Genomic DNA, 26,176 nt, shown 5'->3' on the forward strand with positions numbered 1-26,176 from the left:
TGAACTGAAATACCTTTTCTCCCCTTACTGTCACCATAGCTTTGGTTTAAACTAAAGTGCAACTTCAGAAAAAGTCCAGCAGGGGGCAGGCAAGAACAAAGAGAACGGTGCCTGGCAAAACTCTTTCGAGGAAATTGTGCTGCTCTGCCCACTTCCCTTTCTGCAGGGGGGAATTAAAAATATTCCATCCATTTCTGTCTCTGTCATTCTTCAACGCTCAGGAAATCTGAGCCCCTTTCACTGAGTGCCAGGCTATGCCGTTGAACTGCTATTCAGACAGAAAGAAAGGCAAGGCCTTTAAGGGTTGTTGTGTTGTTTTATTGTTTTTTTTTAGTTCAATTTCTTTATTGAATATTTTAAAGGTAAAAAAGGCAGCGTAAGTATAAAAAGCAATGAACAAATGCCTTAATCCATCTGAATAAATAAAACCTCCTAAATTAAAGCATTTTAAACCCAGGAACTAGTGAAAGCCCGGAGGGGAAAATTATTGCAAAAAGGAGCAAAGAAAAAATAAATTCAGTTCTAATATAGTCATGCACAATTTTCTAACATTACACCATCTTTAAATGATACATTTTCAGTTATTCAGGGCGGGGATCTGGACTGAGAGCAGAAAGGGTGCCCTGTGCAAAAACTGAAGTTGATGTTTCCCTTTGCTGCTGATCTGGAGCTGCCACAGAACCCCAGTAGTGGTGGCAGCTACAGTAGAAGAATATGCTCAATACTGGAGGTGCTCAACACCTACAGAAAGGCAACTCTTCTTCTGCCAAGCATCCTTTTGTTCCCTTCTGTCTCCTCCCACCCTCTGCCCAGCATCATTATTCCATCCCCCAACCCCTGCTGTCCGCAGAGAGGGGGCAGGTGCCAAGGCTAGCTCTGGGGCAGGTGCCAAGGCTAGCTCTGAAGCAGGGAGTCTCAAGGCAGGGATCGCTGAATGTATCCCCTTCCCATCCAAGCTGGTCTCCGCTTCCACTCCTTGCATGTAGGCTCTCTGTGCTCCCTCCCCCTCTTCCCAGATTGGTGTAGTAGGGCAAAAGGGGTGATTTTCCTGCCCCTGTCTCACTTGTGCTCATACTCATGCTGTCTTCCTCCCATGGTGAATGGTGGCTCTTGGATGGTGGAGCCCCTCATCAATTGGTGCCCAGGACAATTATTCTTCATTCATTCCATAGACTGGGGACAATATGGTGGTCCCCTGTGTCCACAGTGCCTATGCAGCTACACAAGTTTCTCACCCAAAATTTTAGCCTTGCATTCACAGCAAACATTGTTGACTGCTCTCTGCCTTCCCTTCTGTTACAGCACTTCATGGTTGTAATTTCTATGAGATGGGAATGTGCATACTTCCTTCTGTTATGTTTTTCACCACACCAAACGGCTAATCCTGTCCTGGTTTTGTCTTATTCTGTACCTGGATTTGTGGTTCTTTTAAGAAAAGTCAATGTGTCCATTGGGGCTAAACTAGAAAGGGTAAGGTGGCAGCCCTACCCTTCATGCCTGCTGTCCATTTCACAATGCATCTCACTTTTGATCTATAACATTTCTTTCTACACTCTCACCTTTTGCCCCTCACTCCCACACATGTACACTGACTCTTCTTCAAATAAATTCCAAATCCTTGAAGAAGTCAAAGCCTGACTTTATTGCAAAACTCAAAGGTAGCCTCCTCTCTTCTAGAAGGAAATCAGTAGCCACCGATTCCCTCACCTACCTCCTTGCCGGCCTACCCCAGAATCTTCTGCAGCTCGTTTCTGTTCCTCAATAAATGAGGCCTGCAGAGAGGTGGTTTCTGTGCAGGCTGGCGGCAGCAAGTTCACCTCATTGCTCTTGCTGGCTACCCAAAGATTCCAATTGCAGCAGACGGGGAGCAGATAGGTAGGGGAGGCGGGTGAGATAGAAAAACCCAGACTCCCCCATTTTTTAAAAACCTGTCTAGACACCCAGATAGTGCTCTAAATAGAAGACATGTCCCGGGTTTTCCCGGACATATGGTAACCCTAGCCAAAAAGCCTACCACCAGGCTTTATCTCCATCAGCTTCAGGCAGGCTTGGGGCCACTTATGGCAAGGGAACTCAGGGCAAATGCTCTAATTGCCCTTCCCTACCACCAACCCTGATAACTTCCTATATAATCTAGCACCAACTCCTCCACCCACACCACCTTTTGTCCAACCTTTGAAGCTGCTTCCAGTCGCCATTCTCCATATCCAATCCAAGCATACCTAAAATTTGCTCCAGTGATGGTTTCTACCATGTTCATTCTAGGCCATCCCAAGTTTTGCTGGCTTCAGCTTCACATTTTACAAGTCTAACACTCTTCTTGAGGAGTGGGCCCTGTAGGGATAAGTGAAGTGGGCTTGAAGCCAGGAAAGCCAAGACTCAAATTCTCTTCTCCCATTCATACTCACTTTTTGTCCTCCATGACCTCCATGACCTAAATTGTAAACAGCACAGGGACAGAGATATACCTCAGGTATCTGTATGGTAATTAATCCTGAGCGTGGTTTTGGAGGGGTGCGTAAACAAATTCAGATCCAAACACTTAAGTTCCCTGTCAAATTTTGTAAGGTGAGTGAGGTTGCTGCTGGACACTACAGAAACAAGACAGAAAGAAGATTGACTCTTTTGAGCTTTGGTGCTGGAGAAGGATTTTAGGTGTGTCGTGGACCACTAGAAGAACTAAACAAATCAGTTCTGGAAGAAATCAAACAAGCTCCGTCACTCAAAGCCCAGCTGCACTGCACAATCTTTCCCCACAACAACTGACCGCTAAACTTGAACTCTGTTTCTGTTAGTACTACTCAATCTGTAACATTTTTAAACCGCATAGAACTTCACGGTCCTGCGGTATATAAACTGTTATTAAATGATGAAATTAGAACTTCTTATTTTGGTCCCGCCCTCAGAAGAGAGAGATCACTGGAGAAGGATATCATGTTTGGGAACATCAAAGGAACCAGGCGAAGAGGGTGACCTGCAATCAGATGGCTGGACATGTTGAAAACAACCATGGGGATGACGCTGGAGGACCTTTCTGGACTAGCACAAAACTGATTAATTTTTAGATCCACATTTCATCAAGTCAAGTTTCAAGTTTTATTAAAATTTGATATAATTACCTATCAAAAGTTTCTAAGCTAGGACTTGAGCATGAGTCGATTGCACCTAATAACAACAACAACAGTAGAAGGTGCTCTTACTTGGACAAGTCTGGCCGATTATTTTTATATTACGCTCTTAACATTAGCTGTAAAGAGAGAAAATGGAAATAAATATTTACTTCAGTGAATATGCCCCTTTGGTAGTATATACCGTGTCACAACTTTAGGAGCAGATGTTAATTTAAAATTCAGAACAGAGAATGAAAACATTGAGTAATCTTTAGTTAAATCCTTAATTACCTGGAAAACAAGATGCTTAGCTTATTTACATCTTATCTCTACCTGAGTAATTCATTTCTCAGAAATGGGTAAGCAAACTTCAGAACCAGCAGAATGCAAAATTATTTTTAAGCTCCCCCAACCCACTTGACTTATGTTTTAGGTCTCACTTTTCTGATAACTTTCTGGTAAAACATCTTTCATTGAAGTGTTGAGGGTAGAACATAAGAACTAGAGAATGACATGGGGACAAATTTTTCCGTATCCACACGGGAACTCATTTTCGCATCCTGTCCCCACGAGTTATTTTCCTTTCCTTGCCCCATTCCAGCAAGCTCTGGCCTCATCTACATAAGCCTCAAACACTTTAAAATCATAAGTGTTCGAGGCTTGTGTGGTTAAGGAAGAGCTTACAGGAATGGGGCAGGGACAGTGACAAAACTCACGGGGACAGGATGGGGAAATTGAGTTCCTGCGGGGACGGGAAAAAAATTGTCCCTGTGCCACTCTCTAACATAAGAATAGCCTTACTGGGTCAGATGAATGGTCCACCTGGCCCAGAAGCCTGTCCTCATGGTAGTCAGTCCAGGTCACTAGTATCTGACAAAAACCCAAAAGTAGCAATAATCAATGCTACCTATCCAGGGCACTCAATAATAGTTATGCTCAAAACACCTTATACAATCCAATGAGAATTCTGATTCCACTTTCTCAAAACGAGTCAGTGGTGTTGGAATTCTTCATCATTCCCAATACATGGAAAGTACTCAATATGTTTTTTAGAGATAAATATAATTTTTTGGAGTTTTTTTCTATTTTCTTATTTACTTTATAACATCAATATAACTTATTATAGCTTAAATAGCTTGTATATAGAAAAAGGTTTAAAAGTGCATCACTTAACTTAAATCCTTATCGGTTCCCCTTTCCTTTTTGGGAAGGGGAACCGATAAGGATTTAAGTTAAGTGATGCACTTTTAAACCTTTTTCTATATACAAGCTATTTAAGCTATAAAGCACAGTTACTTACCGTAACAGGTGTTATCCAGGGACAGCAGGCAGATATTCTTAACGCATGGGTGACGTCACCGACGGAGCCCCGGTACGGACACTTTTAACTAGAAAGTTCTAGTTGGCCGCACCGCGCATGCGCAAGTGCCTTCCCGCCCGACGGAGGAGTGCGTGGTCCCCAGTTAAGATAAGCCAGCTAAGAAGCCAACCCGGGGAGGTGGGTGGGGCGTAAGAATATCTGCCTGCTGTCCCTGGATAACACCTGTTACGGTAAGTAACTGTGCTTTATTCCAGGACAAGCAGGCAGCATATTCTTAACGCATGGGTGACCTCCAAGCTAACAGAGAGGGAGGAGGGATGGTTGGCCATTAGGAAAATAAATTTTGTAACACAGATTGGCCGAAGTGTCCATCCCGTCTGGAGAAGGCATCCAGACAGTAGTGGGTAGTGAACGTGTGAACTGAGGACCAAGTGGCAGCCTTGCAGATCTCCTCGATGGGCGTGGAGCGGAGGAAAGCCACAGAAGCAGCCATAGCTCTGACCCTGTGGGCCGTGACAGCACCTTCCAGTGAGAGACCGGCCCAAGCATAACAGAACGCAATGCAGGCAGCAAGCCAGTTGGAAAGCGTCCGTTTAGAGACAGGACGACCTAGACGGTTAGGGTCGAAGGACAGAAAGAGCTGAGGGGAATGAGCGGTGAGCCCTGGTATGGTCAAGGTAGTATGCAAGGGCACGCTTACAGTCCAGCGTGTGTAACGCCTGTTCCCCAGGATGAGAATGGGGCTTCGGGAAAAAGACAGGCAAGACAATGGACTGGTTGAGGTGGAAGTCCGAGACCACCTTGGGAAGAAATCTAGGATGGGTACGCAGAACCACCTTGTCATGGTGAAAAACCGTGAAAGGTGGGTCTGCAACCAGTGCATGCAGCTCACTAACCCTCCTGGCAGAGGTGATGGCAATGAGGAAAAGCACCTTCCACGTAAGAAATTTGAGAGAATTTGTGGCAAGAGGTTTAAAAGGAGGTTTCATGAGGGCGGATAAAACCACATTCAGGTCCCAGACGACTGGAGGAGGCTTCAGAGGTGGTTTGACATTGAAGAGGCCTCTCATGAACCGGGAAACCAGTGGATGAGCCGTGAGAGGTTTTCCGAGGATAGGCTCATGAAACGCAGTGATGGCACTGAGGTAGACTCTGATTGAGGTAGACTTGAGGCCAGCGTCGGACAGAGAGAGCAAATAGTCCAGAACAGTTTCCACCGCCAATGAGGTGGGATCGTGGTGATGTAGTAGACACCAAGAGGAGAACCGGGTCCACTTCTGATGGTAACATTGGAGGGTGGCCGGTTTCCTGGAGGCATTCAAAATACGACGGACAGGCTGAGACAGATTGTCTGGAGAGGTCAGCCCGAGAGAAACCAAGCTGTCAGGTGGAGCGAGGACAGATTGGGATGCAGTAGAGACTGATGCTGCTGTGTAAGTAGAGTAGGAAACACAGGAAGAGGAATGGGTTCTCTGGAGCTGAGCTGGAGCAGGAGGGAGAACCAGTGTTGGTGAGGCCACCGAGGGGCGATGAGAATCATGGTGGCTCTGTCCCTGCGGAGTTTGAATAACGTCCGCAACATCAGAGGCAGCGGAGGAAAGGCATAGAGGAATCGATCCGTCCAGTTGAGCGGGAATGCATCCGGTGCCAGGCAATGAGGAGAGAAGAGTCTGGAACACATTATGGGGCAGCTGATGGTTGTGAGGAGCTGCAAAGAGATCCACTTGAGGAGTGCCCCACCGAGCAAAGATGGAGCGGAGTGTGGGAGGATCCAGAGTCCACTCGTGAGGTTGAAGGATGCGGCTGAGATTGTCGGCCAGGGAGTTCTGGTCGCCCTGGATATAGACAGCCTTGAGGAAGAGGTCCCATGTCCAGATGCGGATGGCCTCCTGACAGAGGAGGGGAGATCCGGTGCCGCCTTGCTTGTTTATGTAGTACATGGCGACTTTGTTGTCTGTGCACAGGAGAAGAACCTGAGGGTAGAGAAGGTGCTGGAAGGCCTTGAGAGCATAGAACATGGCCCTGAGTTCCAGGAAATTGATGTGATGTTGACGCTCCTGAGAGGTCCAGAGTCCCTGGGTGAGAAGATCTCCCAGGTGAGCTCCCCATGCATAGGGGGAGGCATCTGTGGTTATGATCATGGAGTGATGGGGTAGATGAAAGAGTAGACCCCTGGAAAGATTGGAGGAGTTCAACCACCATTGAAGAGACTGATGTCACAGAGATGGGATGAGAAAGAGGATCCGTGGTCTGTGACCATTGGTTGGCTAGAGTCCACTGAGGTGTCCTGAGGTGGAGTCGCGCCAGAGGAAGCACATGGACCGTCGATGCCATGTGGCCCAGGAGGACCATCATCTGCCGAGCTGGAATGGAGTGATGAAGGAGCACCTGACGGCAGAGGTGGAGCAGAGTCCGTTGGCGGTCGGAGGGGAGAAACGCCCTCATCAAAGTGGTGTCGATAACGGCTCCAATGAACTGAAGTCGCTGTGTGGGAAGCAGGTGCGACTTGGGGTAGTTGATCTCGAACCCCAGGAGATGGAGGAAGGAGATGGTGTGCTGAGTGGCTTGTAGCACAAGTGGGGACGTAGGTGCTTTCACCAACCAATCGTCCAAGTAGGGAAACACCCGGAGGTTGTGCGACCTGAGGAAGGCCGCCACCACAATAAGGCACTTGGTGAATACCCTGGGTGATGATGCGAGGCCAAAGGGTAGCACTTTGTACTGATAGTGATGGTGCTGTATCTGAAACCGTAGGTAGCGACGTGAAGTCGGATTGATTGGGATGTGAGTGTAGGCCTCTTTGAGGTCTAGGGAACATAGCCAGTCGTGTGGAGAGAGAAGAGGGTAAAGCGTGGCAAGGGAGAGCATTCTGAATTTTTCCTTGACCAGACACTTGTTGAGGTCCCGGAGATCGAGGATGGGACGGAGGTCTCCTGTCTTCTTGGGAACCAGGAAGTAGCGGGAGTAGAATCCCTGACTCCTTTGGTCTGAAGGAACCTCTTCGATGGCATTGAGAAGAAGGAGGGAGTGGACCTCCTTCAGGAGGAGGTGGGATTGGGAGGAGTGGGAAGCAGACTCTATGGGAGGACTGTCTGGTGGAAGAGTCTGGAAGTTGAGAGAGTAGCCGTGGCGAATGATGTTGAGGACCCACTGGTCTGATGTGATGACCTCCCAACGGCTGAGGAAAAATTGTAGGCGTCCTCCGATAGGCTGAGGAAGAGGCAACGATGGTGGGAGACTGGCTATGCCCTGGAGAAAAGAGTCAAAAGGGCTGAGATGGTTTTGACGGAGGGAGAGGCTTGGCAGGTTGGTGAGACTGGGAGTGAGCCTGAGGTTGATGCTGCTGACGAGGTCAACGAGGCTGCTGTTGTGGCGGGTTGAGAGGTATGGCCGAGAACCTGCATTGGTAGGAGGACTGCTATCTGTAGGGGCGAGCAGGCGGAGCCTTCTTTTTAGGTTTCACCAGAGTATCCCACCTGGTCTCGTGAGCCGAGAGTTTCTGAGTTGTGGAGTCCAGAGACTCCCCGAAGAGTTCATCACCAAGACAAGGTGCGTTCGCCAGGCGGTCTTGATGGTTGATGTCGAGATCAGAAACTCTCAGCCAGGCCAGACGCCGCATGGCAACAGCCATGGCAGATGCTCGAGAGGTCAGCTCAAAGGAGTCATAAATGGAGCGAACCATGAATTTCCGTAGTTGAAGTAGGCTGGAAATTTGTTGTTGAAAAAGGGGGACCTTACGCTCAGGGATATATTTTTGCAAGGATGAGAGTTGTTGCACCAAATGCTTCATGTAGAAGGAGAAGTGAAAGGTGTAATTATTAGCCCTGTTGGCAAGCATTGCATTTTGATAAAGTCGCTTGCCAAATTTATCCATAGTTTTGCCCTCTCTGCCAGGAGGGGTGGAGGCATAAACACTGGAGCCCTGGGTCTTCTTTAAAGTGGACTCGACTAGAAGAGATTCATGGGGTAGTTGAGGTTTGTCGAACCCCAGGATCGGAATGACCCTGTACAAACTATCCAGTTTTCGAGGGGCTCCCGGTACAGTGAGAGGGTTTTCCCAATTTTTGTAAAAAGTTTCCCGTAAGATGTCGTGGACGGGTAACTTAAGGAATTCTTTGGGGGGTTGTTCAAAGTCTAGGGCATCGAGAAAGGCCTGGGACTTTTTAGAGTCGGACTCTAATGGGATAGAAAGAGCCGCCGACATTTCCCGAAGAAATTTGGTGAATGAGGATTGTTCAGGTTTGGAACCGGTATCGACCATCGAGGGTTCCTCGTCCATTGACGAAGCCTCATCCTTGGTACCGGGTGGGGATTCTTCCCACAAGTCCGGGTCCCTGACGTCGGGGTGTGCAGGACAGGACGGTGGTGTGGATGGCTGAGTGTGGCGAGTCTTAAAGAGAGACTTGCCAGAGCACATCGAGACGGTACCGGGGGAGGAAGATCGGTGCCGGTCCCGGTCTCGGGGGGACCGGTGTCGTTCTTGATGTCGGGGAGGGTCGGCATCAGATCGTGGTTGCACGGGAGGATTGAGTGGTTCAGCTGCGAGCACCGGCATGGACGTGTTCAACGGTACCAATGGGGTCGACACCGGTGGTATGGTGCGAGGCTCGGGCCGGTCCGGTACCGGAAGGAGTGGGGCCAACATTGCTGGCAACAGGTGTTGGAGTTGCTGCTGTAGTTGCTTCTGCAATTGGCTTTGGAGTATGGCCGCAATGCGGTCGTCCAGAGGAGGCACCGGTACCGCTTTTTTCTTTTTCAGTACCATAGGTGCCGCTCCATGCCCCGGCGATGAGGAGGCCGATGACGAGGCACTCACCGAAATCGGGGCGGAGCGTTTGCAGGGTCGGCGTGATGCCGGGAGGACCGGCGTCGCCGCTGTGGCAGGAGGGCGCTCAAGGAAAGTGGAAGGCTTCTTAGCCGGCTTACCTGGTGCCAGCGACCCCAACGAAGGATCAGGCGTCGTCGAAGTAGTCGGTGCCGACTTTTGCGGTGCCGTCGACGGCGCGGCAGATTCCATGGCAGATCCGGTACCGAAAAGGATATTCTGCTGGATCTGCCTATTTTTTAATATGCGTTTTTTAAGAGTAGCACAGCGGGTGCAGGTGTCAGCCCGATGCTCTGGACCCAAGCACTGTAGACACCAATTGTGCGGGTCAGTGAGAGAGATCGGGCGTGCACACCGCTGGCACTTCTTAAAGCCCGGCTGAGGGGGCATGAAGGGAAACACGGCCTCCACAAAATCAAAACCAGAGGCCTGTATGGTGGCAACAGGCCCCATCGGGAAAAACAAAAGCAAAGTTGTTTTTTTTTAAAGAACGAAAAAGGAACCCGAAGGGAAAAAGAGCAAAAAAGTGGAGAATTTCACGAGCGGGAAGGCAAAAAGTAGATTTTTCAACGGCCGTTGAAAACACATGCGTCTTCTTCGCTCTGCGGAAACAAAGAAACTGGGGACCACACACTCCTCCGTCGGGCGGGAAGGCACTCGCGCATGCGCGGTGCGGCCAACCAGAACTTTCTAGTTAAAAGTGTCCGTACCGGGGCTCCGTCGGTGACGTCACCCGTGCGTTAAGAATATGCTGCCTGCTTGTCCTGGGATAATAAGTTATATTGATGTTATAAAGTAAATAAGAAAATAGAAAAAAACTCCAAAAAATTATATTTATCTCTAAAAAACATATTGAGTACTTTCCATGTATTGGGAATGATGAAGAATTCCAACACCACTGACTCGTCTTGAGAAAGTGGAATCAGAATTCCCATTGGATTGTATAAGGTGTTTTGAGCATAACTATTATTGAGGCTATCTTTATACAACTTGAAGTGAGTCATAATAGTTTGGCAGAGACCTATCCAGGGCAAGCAGTGGCTTCCCCCATGTCTGTTTCAATAAGCCTATGGACTTTTCCTTCAGGAAATTGTCCAAACCACAACCTCTGGCAACACATTCCAGAGCTTAACTATTCTCTGACAGAAAAAAATATTTCCTCCTATTGGTTTTAAAAGTATTCCCCTGTAACTTCTTCAAGTGTCCCCTAGTCTTTTTAATTTTTGACAGAGTAAAAAAATTGGTTGACTTGTACCCATTCTATACCGCTCAGGATTTTGTAGACTTCAATTATATCTCCCCTCAGCCATCCCTTTTCCAAGCTGAAGAGCCCTATCCTTTTTAGTCTTTCCTCATACGAGAGGAGTTCCATCCCCTTTATCGTCTTGGTCGCTCTTTGAACCTTTTCTAGTTCTGCTATATCTTTCTTGAGATAAGACAACCAGAACTGAATGCAATACTCCAAGTGAGGTCGCCCCATGGAGCGATACAGAGGCATTATAACATTCTTAATCTTGTTAATCATCCCTTTTTAAATAATTCCTAGCATCTTGTTTGCATCTTATGGCCATCTTAGCTTCCAGGAGCCTTAAACACCCACAATACACTCTGCACTGAGCTGGAGGAAACATATAAATGTCTGGCTGAGGATACAAAGAGAAATTGTACTAGAGACCACAGTTCTTATAAAGTAGGAATTGATGTAGATTATCATATGGCTCCAGGTCATAAGGAATAAATTGTACCAGGCCTGTGTCTTTCTACTGCATCTTTGGATATGTAGTCGTTTATCCTAGAAAAAGCAAGCACAAGTGCATAGATCCGTGTTTCCCAAACCATGTGCCATGGCAAACTCACAGGTGCTGTGGAGAAGATGCAAATGAGGTGCCAATCATCACCTATGTTGTAGTTATTAGGTCTTTAAACACCCCGTTGCTTGCTGCCTTCAGTTCCAGTGTGATTGTGCCAAGCTGTTATTTGCAGGATTTATTGCTTTCCGTCTTCAATGAGCGGATTGGCTGCTTTTTCGGTGACGGGACAAAAGCGCGCAAGACAAACGCATGCTGACATTTCAGAGTGAACAAATGAGTGCAAGACGTGAGCGCGCCGCTCTAAAAGCTTCTTTTAAAGGGCTCCGATGGGGGGGGGGGGTACTTATTAGTGTTCGCGCTGCCGTGTTGGGGGGTGGGGGGCCACTGTTCCCTCTAAGCTGAGCAGGAGTCCTCCACCCACAGTCTCACCAATAGAGGGTGCTGTTTTACTGTCACATTTTTCAATTGTGAGGGACATGCAAGTTCTGCAGGACTCCAGGGAACATACCTGTCCTTAGCGACTGAAAATATTCCACCCCCTAGTGGTAGCAATGCAGCTGGAGGACACCTGCTCAGCTTAGAGGGAACGCGGCCCCCCACATTATACAAAAAATTTAACTTTTTACCTCTTTTTTGGGAAAAGTTAAGTTTTCTGTATAATGGGGGGTTACAACCCCCCCCAAAACCACCCTCTATGGCAGCGCCAACACTATTAAGTAAACTGGGTGGGGGGTCCCCCCCACACCCCCGTCAGAGACCTTTAAAAGAAGCTTTTAGAGCAGCGTGCTCACGTCTTGCGCTCAGTTGTCCGCTCTGAAATGTCGGCACACGTTTGTCTCGCGCGCTTATGATTATGAACCGCTTTTTCATCTCTTCAGCATTTCATCCCTAATCCTGATGAAGATTCCGAAATGGGGCTCCTGTCGAGTGGAGATAGAGTGACGATATGAACCCAATGGGACTCAGCTAAGTTGAACTATATCTTAGCAACATTTGCCTTAAGTATAGACAGTGATGTTTGCATCTTTTTCTTTATTATTTTGATTGTTTTCGAAGCCTTCCTTCTGGAGGGATTTAAAGCGCGACTCAGTCATTTCGCTTCCACTTTGAATTCACACTCAGCGTTTCTGTGTTTATTAGCACTTATATTTAATTTTGAAAAAATTATTTCGGGACATTGTGATGTACGGGGCAATGTTTATTTAGATCTTATTGGTCTGGTGCTAGTCATCAATAAGCACTTACCCAGGGCTAAAAATGAATTAATGGGCTGACTGAACTCGTACTGAGGTCCCTTTATTTTCATTATTTATATATTTTTCTTTATTGGATTGGACGCTGGTGTCTATTCTTATCGGGAGTTAAAAGCTTTTGCCAATTCTTTTTTGTTTAGTTTCTATTTTTATTGGTGGAATTTTATTTTTTTTTTTTTTGAAGCATAGTTGTTAGGTGTCATCGACTCATGTTCGAGTCCTAGCAACTTGATGAATTGCAGATCTAAAAGAAATCGTTTTTGTGCCGATCCTTTTTAATATTTATATCAATGACCTGGAAAACGGAACATCCAGTGAGATCATCAAGTTTGCAGACGACACAAAACTCTGCCGGGCAATCAGATCGCAGGAGGATAGTGAGGAACTCCAGAGCGATTTGTGTCGGTTAGAAAACTGGGCGGAGAAATGGCAGATGAAGTTCAATGTGGAGAAATGCAAGGTAATGCATTTAGGCAGTAAAAATAAGGAATACGAGTACAGAATGTCAGGTGCAACTCTGGGAAAAAGTGAACAAGAAAGGGATCTGGGTGTACTGATAGATAGGACCCTGAAGCCGTCGGCACAATGCGCGGCAGCGGCAAATAAGGCAAATAGAATGTTGGGCATGATAAAGAAAGGAATCTCGAGTAGATCGGAGAAAGTTATAATGCCGCTTTATAGGGCAATGGTCAGACCCCACTTGGAATACTGCGTCCAACATTGGTCTCCCTACTTAAAGAAGGATATAAAACTGCTGGAGAGGGTGCAGAGACGAGCAACTAAACTAGTGAAGGGTATGGAGAAACTGGAATATGAGGATCGACTTAAAACACTGGGATTGTTCTCCCTTGAGAAAAGGAGACTGCGTGGGGATATGATCGAGACCTTCAAAATACTGAAAGGAATCGACAAAATAGAGCAGAGAAGATTATTTACATTGTCCAATTTGACACGGACAAGAGGACATAAAATGAAGCTAAGGGGGGGCAAGTTCAGGACTAATATCAGGAAGTTCTGCTTCACACAGAGAGTGGTTGACATCTGGAATACTCTCCCAGGGGAGATTATTGCAGAATCGACAGTCCTAGGCTTCAAGGGCAAACTAGATGCATATCTCCTTGAGAGAGGCATATAGAGATATGGTTGGCTATAGGGTAAGCCAGGTGTATACCTGGCAGGGCCTCCGCGTGTGCGGATCACCAGACTTGATGGACCGAAGGTCTGATCCGGAGATGGCGCTTCTTATGTTCTTATGTTCTAGTCCGGAAAGGTCCTCCAGCATCATCCTCATGGTTGTTTTCAATGTGTCCAGCCATCTGATTGCAGGTCGCCCTCTTCGCCTGGTTCCTTCGATCTTCCCAAACATGATGTCCTTCTTCAGTGATCTTTCTCTTCTGATGGCGTGACCAAAATAACAGTCGTAACTTCATAATTTGGGCTTCGAGTGACACAGCCGGTTTGATCTCTTCCAGAATTGATTAAAATCCTTCTCCATCACCAAAGCTCAAATGAGTCAGTCTTCTTTCTGTCTTGTTTTTGTGGAGGGGCATAATAAAAAAAACAAACATCTAAGTCCGATTTGGACATAGGGCGCTAGTCACCCAAAGTTGGCAGCAACAAAGTACATGTAAAATATTTTTCTTTCGAAAATCGTCTATCTGTACGTCCAGACGTTTGATCATCCAGACAGCCAGTCTGCCTTTATACCACATTCTTGACCAAAAATTTGTCCAAGTCTCAAATGCCCAGAAAAAGACCTTTTGGATGTGGGAGGTACCAGCATTGTGATGGTCTGGCCACCCAGACATGGCAATATAGCAGAGTGGCACTGTTGTGAACTTCACTAAAAGGGTGCCACAAAAACATCTCACCAGAACTCCCATTTAGGTTATGGAGAGCTCCCAAAACACACTATACCCACCTGTCTACAACCCTAATAGCCCTTATGGCTAATGTACTTGGGGATTAAGTGATTTGCCCAGGATCACAGGGAGCAGCATGGGGTTTGAACCCACAACCCCAGGGTGATGAGTCTGTAGCTCTAACCACTACACCACACTCTCCTCAGATCAGGCTTATCCACACACTCATTTTCTCAATGGTCAGTTATAGATGTGAAAGCTGGACACTATAGGGCTCATAATTGAAACTTAAATATGTCTAAATACTCGCCCAAGTCAATACTTGGATGATCTAAAAGACAGGTCGTCTAAGTGCCAATAATCGAAACAGCTTTTTGGACATATACAGAGACATTTTAGGCCTCTGAATCCCGCTGTGCACCCAAAGCTGAAAGGGGTGTTTTTGGAAGAAGGGTTAGGGAGGGATGTGGGCCGACCTAGATTTAGTCATCCTACAGGGATAATCGAATGTTTGATGAGACTGCCTAGACAAAACTTATACATTAAGAGTTAGATCAATGGTTCCCAACCCTGTCCTGGAGGACCACCAGCCAGTCGGGTTTTCAGGATAGCCCTAATGAATCTGCATGAGAGAGATTTGCATATAATGGAAGTGACAGGCATGCAGATCTGCCCCATGCATATTCATTAGAGCTATCCTGAAAATCTGACTGGCTGGTGGTCCTCCAGGACAGGGTTGGGAACCACTGAGTTAGATGATGTAAAGACAAATATAAGTGCCCGAAAAGTATCGAAAGTGACCAGATAATCACTGCAGAGACAAAGTAAAGACCCACACACACTCTCCCAGTGTTCACTGACCCCATTGCACCCCCACAAAGTTCAGAATAAAACATACTTACCTTCCTCCAGAACATTAGCACCTGGAATAGCAAAGCCTAGTAGAGCTGCACAGAAGTGGATTAAGTAGTCTGGGGGTGGACTAGTGAACCATAGAGAGGAGGACCCAGGCCCATAAGCCACTCTAACCAATACATTCATGGTGGAAAATGTGAGCCCACCAAACCCCCCCCCCCAAACCCTACTGCACTGCCATATAGATGTCACCTGAAGCCATAGGCTTCCAATAAAGATAATGAGGAGGCATAAGATGAAGGTAACCTCAGAAAATTCTTTTTCATGGTGAATGCTTGGAATAGCCTCCCGGTGAAGGTGGTGGACTCAAAAAGTGTATCTGAATTCAAGAAAGCTTGGGAGAAGTATGTTTAACGTGACCATTTATTTTTTCCTCAACACGGGACATGTATTGATTTTTAGGTAATAACATTGTAGATATCTGTCTTTCTTTCTTTCTCTCCCTGCCCCCTCCCCTTCCCTTTCTTTCTCTCTCTCTCTCCTGCCCCTTTGTCTTTCTTTCTCCCTGCCCCCTTTCTTTCTCTCACTCTCCCTGCCCTTTTTTTCTTTCTCTCTCCCTGCTCCCCTTTTTCTTTCTCTCTCCCTGCCCCAGCCCCCCACCACTGCCGATTTCTCCATGCCACCACCGCCAGTTTTTTCCCGCTTCCCCGCCACCACCACAACAGGCGAGGTGTGTGCAGCAACTTTACAAGTGGCAGGCCCACAAGCCTTCCCCCCCCCCCACACACACACATCAATTCTGACGTTGGAGAGGAAGTTGCAGGCCAGCCATGCAGCAATTGGCTGGCCTGGAACTTCCTCTCCAATGTCAGAATTGATGTGGGTGGGGGGCCCACCGCTTGTAAAGTCGCATCCCGTTGTCCCCAAGCACAGCACCTTTTTTTGAAATTGTTACAGTGGGTTGCTCTCTTTCTGAAAACAGAACATTTCGGTGTCCCGAAGCTGTGCTTGAGGACAGCGGGATAGGCTACCTAAAAATGGGATGGTCGCATTCAAAATGGGACGTATGGTCACGTTAAGTATGTTGGATATCTAAGAGAGAGGAGGGGATAGTAGATGGCATGATTACGCAGACTAGACAGGCCATATGGCCTTTACCTTTTTCTCTATTTTCCCTCCTTTCCTGGATCTGCCCACAGCTCTCTCTCACTCCTCAGCCCAACACCGGGTGTAGCTTTTCAGTAAGCAAGTCTTCTATGCTGCAGCAAATTGTCATCAGTTGAAAGTAAACTCTGGAATGAGGGGGCATAAGATGAAGGTAAAAGGAAATAGACTCAAGTAACCTCAGAAAATACTTTTTTCAGGAAAGGGTGGCAAATGCATGGAACAGTCTTCCAGTGGAGGTGATAGAGATGAAAAATGTATCTGAATTCAAGAAAGCTCGGGACAAGTATATTAGATCTTTAAGGAAGAAGAAAGATTTGTGATATATAAGAACTATTTTAAATTAAATTAATATGGCATAGATAGGCAGACTAGCTAGGCCATGTGGTCTTTATCTGCCTTCATTTTGCTCTGTTTCTATGAATATCTAAGTCTATTCATCAAATATGAACGCTATTTTTCATGTATGTTACAACAGGATCTGGTGTCATACAGTTTGTTCTAAAATACATGAGAAATAGATGCCGATGCTAGCTACGTCCATCATGAACATCTATTTTACAAACTGAAATGTCTAAATTGTGAATAGTCAACCAATGCACAGTCTTATAATATAATTTAATTCAAGGACGCTATAACTATCATACAACTCTTCCACCTGATAGTATGATTTTTTCTATCAGCTGCTTTGCAACCCTGTATTTTCCAGTTTATAGCAGACATTATCAGATTAATCTTTACTGTAGTGTCCTGCATATGTTAGCTTACCTATCAATTTTAGCGCCAAACCTGCGACCACTCTGTCCTCATATATGGCGGCGGCGTTCTTTCTAAAGTTTTAAATAGAGCGGAGCCCTGCTATGCCGCGCCTGCGTCATTACGCAACGTCCGCGTCACCAGATCACCCGCTGTCTATGTATCTAAATGTGGATAGTATTAATTAGTGAAGAATGCCATTGTTAAGGCTACCTCCTACCCAGACTCGGATTACATCAAAGAACCCCATTCTAACTCGGCATTCAAGCCTTGTGGGGTGACTGTGTTTAGGGTATAGATCCAACGTTGTTTTCTATAGTTCAGAAAATCTTCAATGTTGCCTCCCTCCCGTCCCCACTCAACACTTTCTATTATTCGCCATTGTATCTGTTCAATACTATGTTGATGTTTTAAAAAATGTTCCACCATTGGTGCCTGAATATTTTTAGTTTTTATGTTCGTTGAGTCTTATATGTATGGGTCGAGATGTACGACCCACGTAGACAAGACTGCACGGACATACAATGATATATACAACGTGCATAGACTGACAGTTCGTATTGGTCCTAGCTGTAATAACTTTCCCTGTTTGTGGGTCTCTCCATACAGTGCCTACAATGGTAGTAGAGCACCATTGGCAATGGCCACAGCCGATGTGATTTCCAGTCAGCTTAGTTTTAAAGTTCCCCAATTTCTGTTGAATTAAAACTTACCCTATTGTTTTTCCTCTCTTAAAGGCAAACATCGGGGTCTCATTGAATATGGTATGGACTTGTAGCACATGCCAATAAGTCTTCATGTGAGCTATAAGTTCTTTAGCTGCCTCTGAGTATGGCAGCACACAAATCAATCTATCACTTTGTTTTTCAACCTCTTTTTCAGATAATAGCAAATCTCTATTTACATATTTTGCTCTCATATAGGCTTGATTGATAGATTTTGAGGGATAACCCCTAGCCTTAAAGCGGAATTTTAATTCTTCTGCTGCCTCCATAAAATCACATAAGTCAGATGATACTCTACAGATTCTTAAGAATTGACTCACTGGGAGATTAAATTTTAAGAGATATGGGTGGTGACTGGAGAAATGCAATAAGGTGTTTCTCGCTACTGCTTTTCTGAATAGTTTAGTTTTCAACCGAAGTTCTTCCTTTATTATTAACAAATCAAGAAACTCTACTCTATCTTTACTATAAGAGGGAGTGAATTGAAGATGGGGATTTCTAGTGTTAATCCAGTTCAAAAAGTCGCACAGATCACTTTCAGGACCTTCCCACAGGAAAAAAATGTCATCAAGGAACCTCTTCCAAAGTGTAATATATTGGAAATAATTTGACTTATAAATATATGTTTCTTCAAATTGTCCAACGTAAAGGGTGGCAACTGATGGGGCCAATGTGGCCCCCATCGCTACTCCTTGGGTCTGCTGATAATATGTTCCTTCAAACTCAAAGTAGTTTTTCTCTATCATCCACTGAGCTAACTGTACTAAAAATTCAGTGCTGATTCTTTGTACTCCTTCTCTCCTTTGGAGAGTATCTTGTATAATAGCTAAAGCTCCATTTTGGGGAATGTTAGTATATAAGGAAACTACATCTAGTGTGACTAAAAAGGTATAAGAACTAACATAAATCTCCTGAGAGAGAATACACAACAGATGAGAAGAATCTTTCAAATATGAAGTAGTTTTTAATACTTCTTTCGCTAGAAATACATCTACAAATTTTGACAATGGTTCCAACAGCGATCCCCTGGTGTTGCAAAGCAGCTGATAGAAAAAAACATACTATCAGGTGGAAGAGTTGTAAATTGTGAATAGGGCACAAGGGACATGGACATCTTTGTGGCAGCAGAGGCACATCCATATTATAAAATGGCCACATAGACATCTGTGTTACAGAATTCTCTAATGGCTAATAGTAGCCGAGAACCAGAAATTGCCAGTTCAAGTCTCACTACATCCTTTTGTGATTTTTTTCCCAATTGTGAGCCCTCCAGGGCACTGGCATAGGGGCATGTTCTTTGTAAAGGGTACAGGCACCTGTCCTCCTCTCCACCACCCTTGCTGCGTGCGTGCGCCCCTTCCCTCATACCTCTTTAATTTTTCCTGTACGAGCAGCATTACGAACTTGCTGCCCGCGTCGGTGTCACCTCTCTCTGATGTCACTTTCCAGGCCTTAGGAAGTGATGTCATAGGGATAGCTGACATAATGCAGGCAGCAGATGCATGCTGTTGCTCTCACCTGGAAAATTAAAATGGTATGGGGGAGCATGTGTGCCAGGGTTGGAGAGGCACCATTTACCCTTACTATGCCTCTGCTTCAGGGACAGGAAAGAATACCTACTATAACTTCTCTTACTCTGTTCAGTGGAGTACTGCTCAATTGGAGCACCATTCTGTAACCTAGATAGGCCATGTGTGTGTGGACTCTATGCACAGTGAGGAATCCCCCTATGATGGTTTGCCATTGCCTCCTTCCACACAGTGTGTGGCTCCACTGTTGCTGCTGCCCAACATAGGGCCCTGCAGACTACAGCACCTGGTATTCCCCAGTGGTCCCCATCTAGGTACTAGCCAGGCCTGACGCTGCTTGGCTTCCAATGGCAAGAGCAGACCTGCCCAGGGCAGCCAGGCCAAAGGCAATAGGCCATGTACCAGGTCTAAATACGGACATCCATCTTTTTTGTGTATGGACCTCGCTTCCCCATCTGCAGTCAGAGTTGGATGTCCATCTTTTGACGCTCCTTAGTCCCACCCAAAACACACCCAACCTTGTCCCCTTGCCATATGGACATACAGTATTTGTAGATGTCCATATTCTGGCTTTGTAAAAGTGACATTTTGACGTCCATGCAATACAGATGTCTAAATGCTGGTTTTCAGATGTCCCAAACACACACACACACACACACACACACCCCTTTTATGAAACCACATTAGGCTTTCTTATCGCCGGCCATGGCAGTAAAAGCTCCAATGCTTACAGACTTCCTATGAGCATCAGAGCTAATACCGCTGTGGCCAGCAATGAAAAAAAGCCTAACATGGTTTCATAAAATGGGGCCACAGAGTTTCTACTGAGCTTGAAATAAGCATGTTTGCTCTTGCCCCTGGGCAAGTCACTTAATCCTTCATTGCCCAATGCTTTGAATGTGTAACCACAAAAAGGTGCTATATTAATCCAATTCCCTTTCAGAAGCAAGTAACCTGCTCCAAAGTTGCCTTCTGTGTGCATACAAATCACAGTATTGGCTATACATACCAGAGCTGTTTCCCGTCTGGAGCTGACTTTGCTCCTGGTACTGTGTGACTGGGGCATTTAGTTTAGATCTTGCAGAAATTTCACATAAATTGTCTTGTGATCTCCTAAAAATGACTGAAAGGTAAGCAGAGCAATGAGCTCTCACTGCATCCATTTACTAAAAAATCAAAAGCAGAGAACAGTTTCAGTGAAAACCTGATGAGTCACCAGCGATAGGCCCAAGCACTTCTTCGAATCTGAGCTCCTGTGCTAAATCCTTTCATTTTTAATTTTCTTGTCTTTGTAGCAGGAGGTTTGACAATGATCATTCTTAACATCATCGTGGGGTCAGAAGGCAAGGGGTTAACATGCTTATTAGACTATCCTCAGTCTCAGCCAAAAGGCCAAGAAAAGACTAATCCTCACAGTTAGACCTTGTGCTTGGGCATTAGGCAAAACGGTGACTGACAGCAACATTCTGGTTTTATACCATTTGAAGAAAAACCAGAAAGTAAATGAACAATTATACTGTTAACACTGTTTCCCACGGCACTTCACTGGTGCTGTTAAAGAGTCAAAATCATGGTTTTCAGGAAAATATTAGAAAGCATAGGCAGTGGAGAGCTTTTTCATCTGGGGGGGCCCAAAGGTTCCGCCCTAGCCCCAGCAGAATCGGCATGACCTCTCTCTCCAGCTCCCTCACCTACCTTCCCTGGCCACTATAATTTTAAATCTTCTGTTCGCCGCTGCGCACCATCAATGAGCAGGGTTGCCTCAGAAGTCTTCGTTCTGCAGCGACGCTGCGCAGAGGCTACCGGTAGATTTAAAATTACAGCGACTGGGAGGAGGTGGGTGAAGGAGTAGCACCATAACTGACTCTGACCGCCAATTTTTGGGGAGGCCATGGCCCCTGTGGCCTCCCCTGTTCTCACGCCTATGGTTAGAAGTCATGATGTGGTCAGTGTTCCTCTCTAGTTGCCATAGCAACCATGCTAGCTATACACATACTATGCATTGGAACCAGTTCTGTGAGTGCCAGGCATACTGAGCACCCCTAATATTGAATAAGCTCCTTCACTGTGACTAGGAAAGGGTAATTTACATTGTGCTTGGCACCCGCAATCATAGTGAAACACTCAGAAGCAATTACCTACCTGTGTATTTTCTCTAGATCTCTGCCACTCCTCACCGCCTCCTGCTGAGGGTTCTCCTGTTGTTGATATAGAGCAGTGGTCTCAAACTTGCAGCCCGGGGGCCATATGTGGCCCGTCAAGTACTATTTTGAGGCCCTCGGTATGTTTATCATAATCACAAAAGTAAAATAAAACAGTTTCTTGATCATATGTCTCTTTACCTATAAATTACAATATTATTATTAAGACTTAGCCAAACGGAAAGATTTATAAACTATAAAAAGTTTTACCTCATTCAAAATTGTCATTTATTTAATAAGACATTAGCTATATTTTTCTGAGGCCCTCCAAGTACCTACAAATCCAAAATGTGGCCCTGTAAAGGGTTTGAGTTTGAGACCTCTGATATATTGTGATCCCAGAGTTTCAACTACTCTCAAAGAGCAAGAACAACTAACTTGAAAGCTGCTAGATCTTCCAGGACGATGGGATAGAACTACAGTCTTGCTGATTGATGGGCACATTTTTTTTTTTTTAAATTCCTTTATCATCAGAGATAGCCCTTTCTTTCTCATATAACCAGTGGCTCACAGAAGCTGTGTTTTGGGTTTTGAAGTAGAGAGTTATACAGGGACAGACATTTCACCTATCCCAATGGTAGGGTTACCAGATTTTACGATTGAAAAATCCGGACCCATTGTCCTGCCCCCTAGGCCCACCCAGTTCTACCCAGTCCTGCCCTAGCCCCGCCCCCTCAACCTGTTCTTGTGCTCAGAGCTGCATCAGGAGAGCATCTGTGCATGCGCTGGTGTGACATGATGTCATACGCATGTGTGCATGTGCATGATATCACCGTGTCACATCCGTGCATGCACAGATGCCTTCCTGATGCGGTCCCAATCTGGAAGCTGTATAAAACCTGGAGTTTTGAAAGCCATCCGGATGCCCAGCCATGTCCAGGTAAATTCGGACATCTGGTAACCCTACCCAATGCAATCTTACCCATACCTACAGGAGTCAACACTATTATTTACTTACTCGCAGCCCTCTGTTTCCTCCCAACCCCAACAGCCTCCCATGGTTTTTTGGATGGTAATCACTATTCAACCAAGCCTCAGTCTGGCATTCCAGCTGTCTCTCTTCATATGTTCCAAGCCTCATTCTGGTACTCCAATTGCCTCTCTTGTGTATTGCAAGCCTCATTCTGGAGTCACCAGAGATTTTGACTAACTCCCGCAGGAATCCCATGGCAACTTCTTCCATTCCTGTGGGAACCTCATGGCAATTTCTTCCATATCTGCGGGATTCCCGCAATCCCCAATCCTATGCAGTTCTCTATTTTGAAGCCCCCTGAATGTTGTTTTTAGGGTAGCACTTCTCAACCCTCTCCTGGAGGCATACCTAGCCAATCAGGTTTTCAGGATTACCACAATGAATATACATGAGAATGATTTATATTCAAGATCCCTTAAAGAAGATTCTCATGCCTCTTTCTCATGTATATTCATTGTGGAAATCCTGAAAACCTGACTGGCTAATTGTGCCTCAGTAGAGGGTTGAATAGCACTGTTCTAGGGTGCCTGTTGCAAGCTCTCTGTCTAGTCACTGCAGAAATGCTATAGCATTGATGGACATATACACACATGGCACATACATGTATTTCTATTGAGGAAGTAATAAGATTTACAAAGAATTGCAGATCTCAAGAAGAGCCTTAGCTGCCCATTGTATCCTTCAGTTTTGGGAAAACCAGGAGAGAGTCTTAGAAGTCTATTATAAAACTCTTGTTCAGTTATTGGGAACCTCAGGGAGATACTCTGGGAGAACACATTATAAATAGGGATTCTCTTTCAATATAAATGTAGATATTTATTTTCCACGGTAATAAGGTGTTCTTTAAGAGTATCAGAATTTGTGTTTATTATTCATTTTGCATGTGGGTACTACTGCTGGTAATCTTTTCTGATTGAATCAAATATATTTCTATAACACATTCTTCCCAATAACCAGTGCCAGCACCTATGTATGTTTCCGCACCCCCTCCCCAAGCAACGCATTCCCCTTCCTCCTTCTTGTACTCTGTCTTCAAGTACCTCCAGCCCTCCACAGAACCCCAGCTTTATCACTCTCTCCTCTTCAATGGGTGCTTTTTTTTTAGCAGAGGAGTTATCCATGCAGAAATGGCAGTAACAGACAGGCAAGAGGACAGATGAAAGTATATGATGGGTACTGATGTTTTCCCAGTGCTTAGCCAATGAGCAGTTCTTTATATTTTGCATTGAGGAGCTTTATCAGTGTTTAGAGTCTGAAAACAGACGCTCCTATCGTTCAATTATTTGGAACTATAGTGACCCTTAGGAACACATAAAACTCTTATCATTCAGGTCCAGAGATGCCAAGCGTAAACTATTTTAGAATGTGATTGAAGGCCAAAGAGTGAGAGTTTTCCAGATGGACCATCTGGAGTATGAATCTAGAAATATTTAAAGGAGTATTGCTTTGCAAATGAAAGAATATGTACTTTTTTGGAGCCTCTGAAAGGATACAGACAGTAGATGTTAGCTGATCTTCATGGGCTTGTAGTTCTGTTTACTGCAAGGAAAGCACATGAACCACAAGCCTATGAATGTCAGGAGGGGGGAAAATGAACTGGACGGGCTCCAAAAAACAAAGGCAACTGGTCATTGTAACCCAAAAGATAGTTTTCTATAGTGCCACCTTTTACTGCCATTCCTTCAGAGAATATGTCAAATGCCTCTCCATGATGAAAGAAAGGCCTCGAAGGACCTCTTAAGAAACCACACACAAAAATATATTTAAACCCATTCCTGCAGCTGCCACAGGCCCAAAATGGTACCAGTTGCACCAAGGCATCCATTTGAAAAATACCACAACCTGTACAACCCAGGCTGTCACCACATCAAAGAACAGGGCATTGTTTTCTGCTGGAAGAAAAATGTGTGGGAATGGCCCCTTTTTATATCCTTCAGTTTTATAACCCCACTAGACCTTAACATTTAAAAATATAAAAGAGAGAAAGAAATTTATTGAGAGTCTTCCATTTGCATATAAATTATTCTTCAGTTTTTGTTATCCTCCCATGGAGACAAGAGAAGCAGGGAAAAAAACGCACAGTCATGCAATAAATTAAACGTGAAATGCACAGGTACCTTATTGCAGCAATGCTGTTTTGCCTTACGAACATATTTATTGCAGCTTTTATGGACGGGTAGTTCATACTATCATTTTTTGACTGATTTGTGTTTCTTTTCCCCCTCCCCCCTCAAAAAAGCTTGTTTATGCAATACTAATGCTCGGGATCATTTTTTTCTCTTTAAGTAGTAATTTTTTTAAAACTGAGTTAAAAAAATTATACACTAGACGTGGCTTTATTTTCAGTGTGTACGGGTGTGTGCCTGTCTGTATGTAGGGTGGGAAGAGGGGGACAGTGTGAATGGATTAGGTATGTTTGGTAGTTAAAGGGTAAAATATGATTTGTAAGGTTCTCCTGTTTTGTTCTGGGAAGCCCTGAATTTTAATTTTCAATTTCCTTCATCTTTGGGGGCAGTCAAAACATTGTACACATTAATGGGAAGGTGAAGGAGGGAGGGGAGAGGAGAAGGGTGATGTTGAATAATTCTATCCCTTCCATCACACATAAAGTAGGGAGAATGAGGTGACAACAGTGGGAGGTGAGCAACAAGACCCCAAAAATCAGGAGTCTGCTACCCAAGATTGGTGAAGTCGGCCAATATGCTTTTAAAGCCTACTCCAAATGGATTCAACAATGGAGCCTGCTCTGGTAGTTGAAAACATTCCTTTTCCAAACTCTCAAAGGGCCCCACTGTGCAGTCTCAGTTTTATTATCCGAGGAACCAGTTCAAGTGAAGAAAGTAATCCATGACTGGATTCCCTATACAGTCGTCACTCTCATGACCACCTCTCTGTTTGAGTCAGAACTATTCCGGTGCTCACTAGGCCTCAGGTGGCTGAGAAGGTGCAGGATGGTGTATCCACAGTGATGATTCAAAAGAGTTCTAACCCGCTGGGTGTGCCGCCCACCCCCGCCATTGTTGGGAGGGTGATTCGTCCGTGAATTCCTTCCCCCAAGCTTTGTAGTCCCACCAAGAGGTTCCCCTACATCCTTAGTTTTATCATAGTTCAGCACTTTCCATTGCTGGTTCACAGCCTGCCAGCGCTTAAAGATCCGGTACACTGAAGAGCCTTCATGAATAATCAAACCTACAAAAGAAAAAAAAAAGCACCTTTAGGTCAAACTTGATAGTTAAAAGAGTGTTAATCTCAGAACTTCTAATTCCTCCCACATCCTAGCTAGAAGACTAAAAATTATAGTTGCCAACCAATTAGGGTCAGAGCAGGGGCGGTAGCTATCACTGAGCAAGTCGGGCAAAATGCCCAAGCCATCAAATATTCCACCTTCCCTTCATCTCCTCTCTTCTCCTCTTCCTTCCTTCCTCCATCTGGGTCCAGCATCTCTCCATCCCCCTCATGTGGGTTTGGCCTCTGTCTCCCTGCTGTTCAAGAAACAGTGCTAAAGGCTGCTCTCTGCCGGTACAACAGAGGCAAGGTCCTGCTCTCTACCTGGCAGGGCTTTGCTTCTGCTATGAACCACCCACAGGAAATTACATTAGAGAGACAGGTTGCGGCAGAGGCAAGGCCCCAACAAACAGACAGCAAGGCCTTGCCTCTGCCATGACTGGATCACATCATTTGCTAGAGTGGTGGGGAGGAGGGAGACAGAGGATGGACCCACACATGGAAGGGGAGGGATGCTGGACCATATGGGAGGAGAAGGGGATTGGATAGGGACAGCAGGAATAGAG

At 45.4% G+C, this 26,176-nt stretch overlaps 1 protein-coding gene across 1 annotated transcript in view; it reads right to left on the reverse strand.

Annotated features, from left to right (window-relative positions):
* Window positions 1–22,902: 22,902 nt before the first annotated feature.
* MARCHF9 (membrane associated ring-CH-type finger 9) overlaps window positions 22,903–26,176 on the reverse strand; it is a 223,531-nt gene continuing 220,257 nt past the window's right edge. The window contains exon 4 of the mRNA XM_033938841.1: window positions 22,903–25,574. Coding sequence (XP_033794732.1) covers window positions 25,246–25,574 — 329 coding nt within the window. The 3' untranslated portion in view covers window positions 22,903–25,245. The remainder of the gene's footprint in view (window positions 25,575–26,176) is intronic.

This window comes from Geotrypetes seraphini, chromosome 3 (genome assembly GCF_902459505.1).
Source record: "Geotrypetes seraphini chromosome 3, aGeoSer1.1, whole genome shotgun sequence".
Classification (NCBI taxonomy): Eukaryota; Metazoa; Chordata; class Amphibia; order Gymnophiona; family Dermophiidae; genus Geotrypetes; species Geotrypetes seraphini.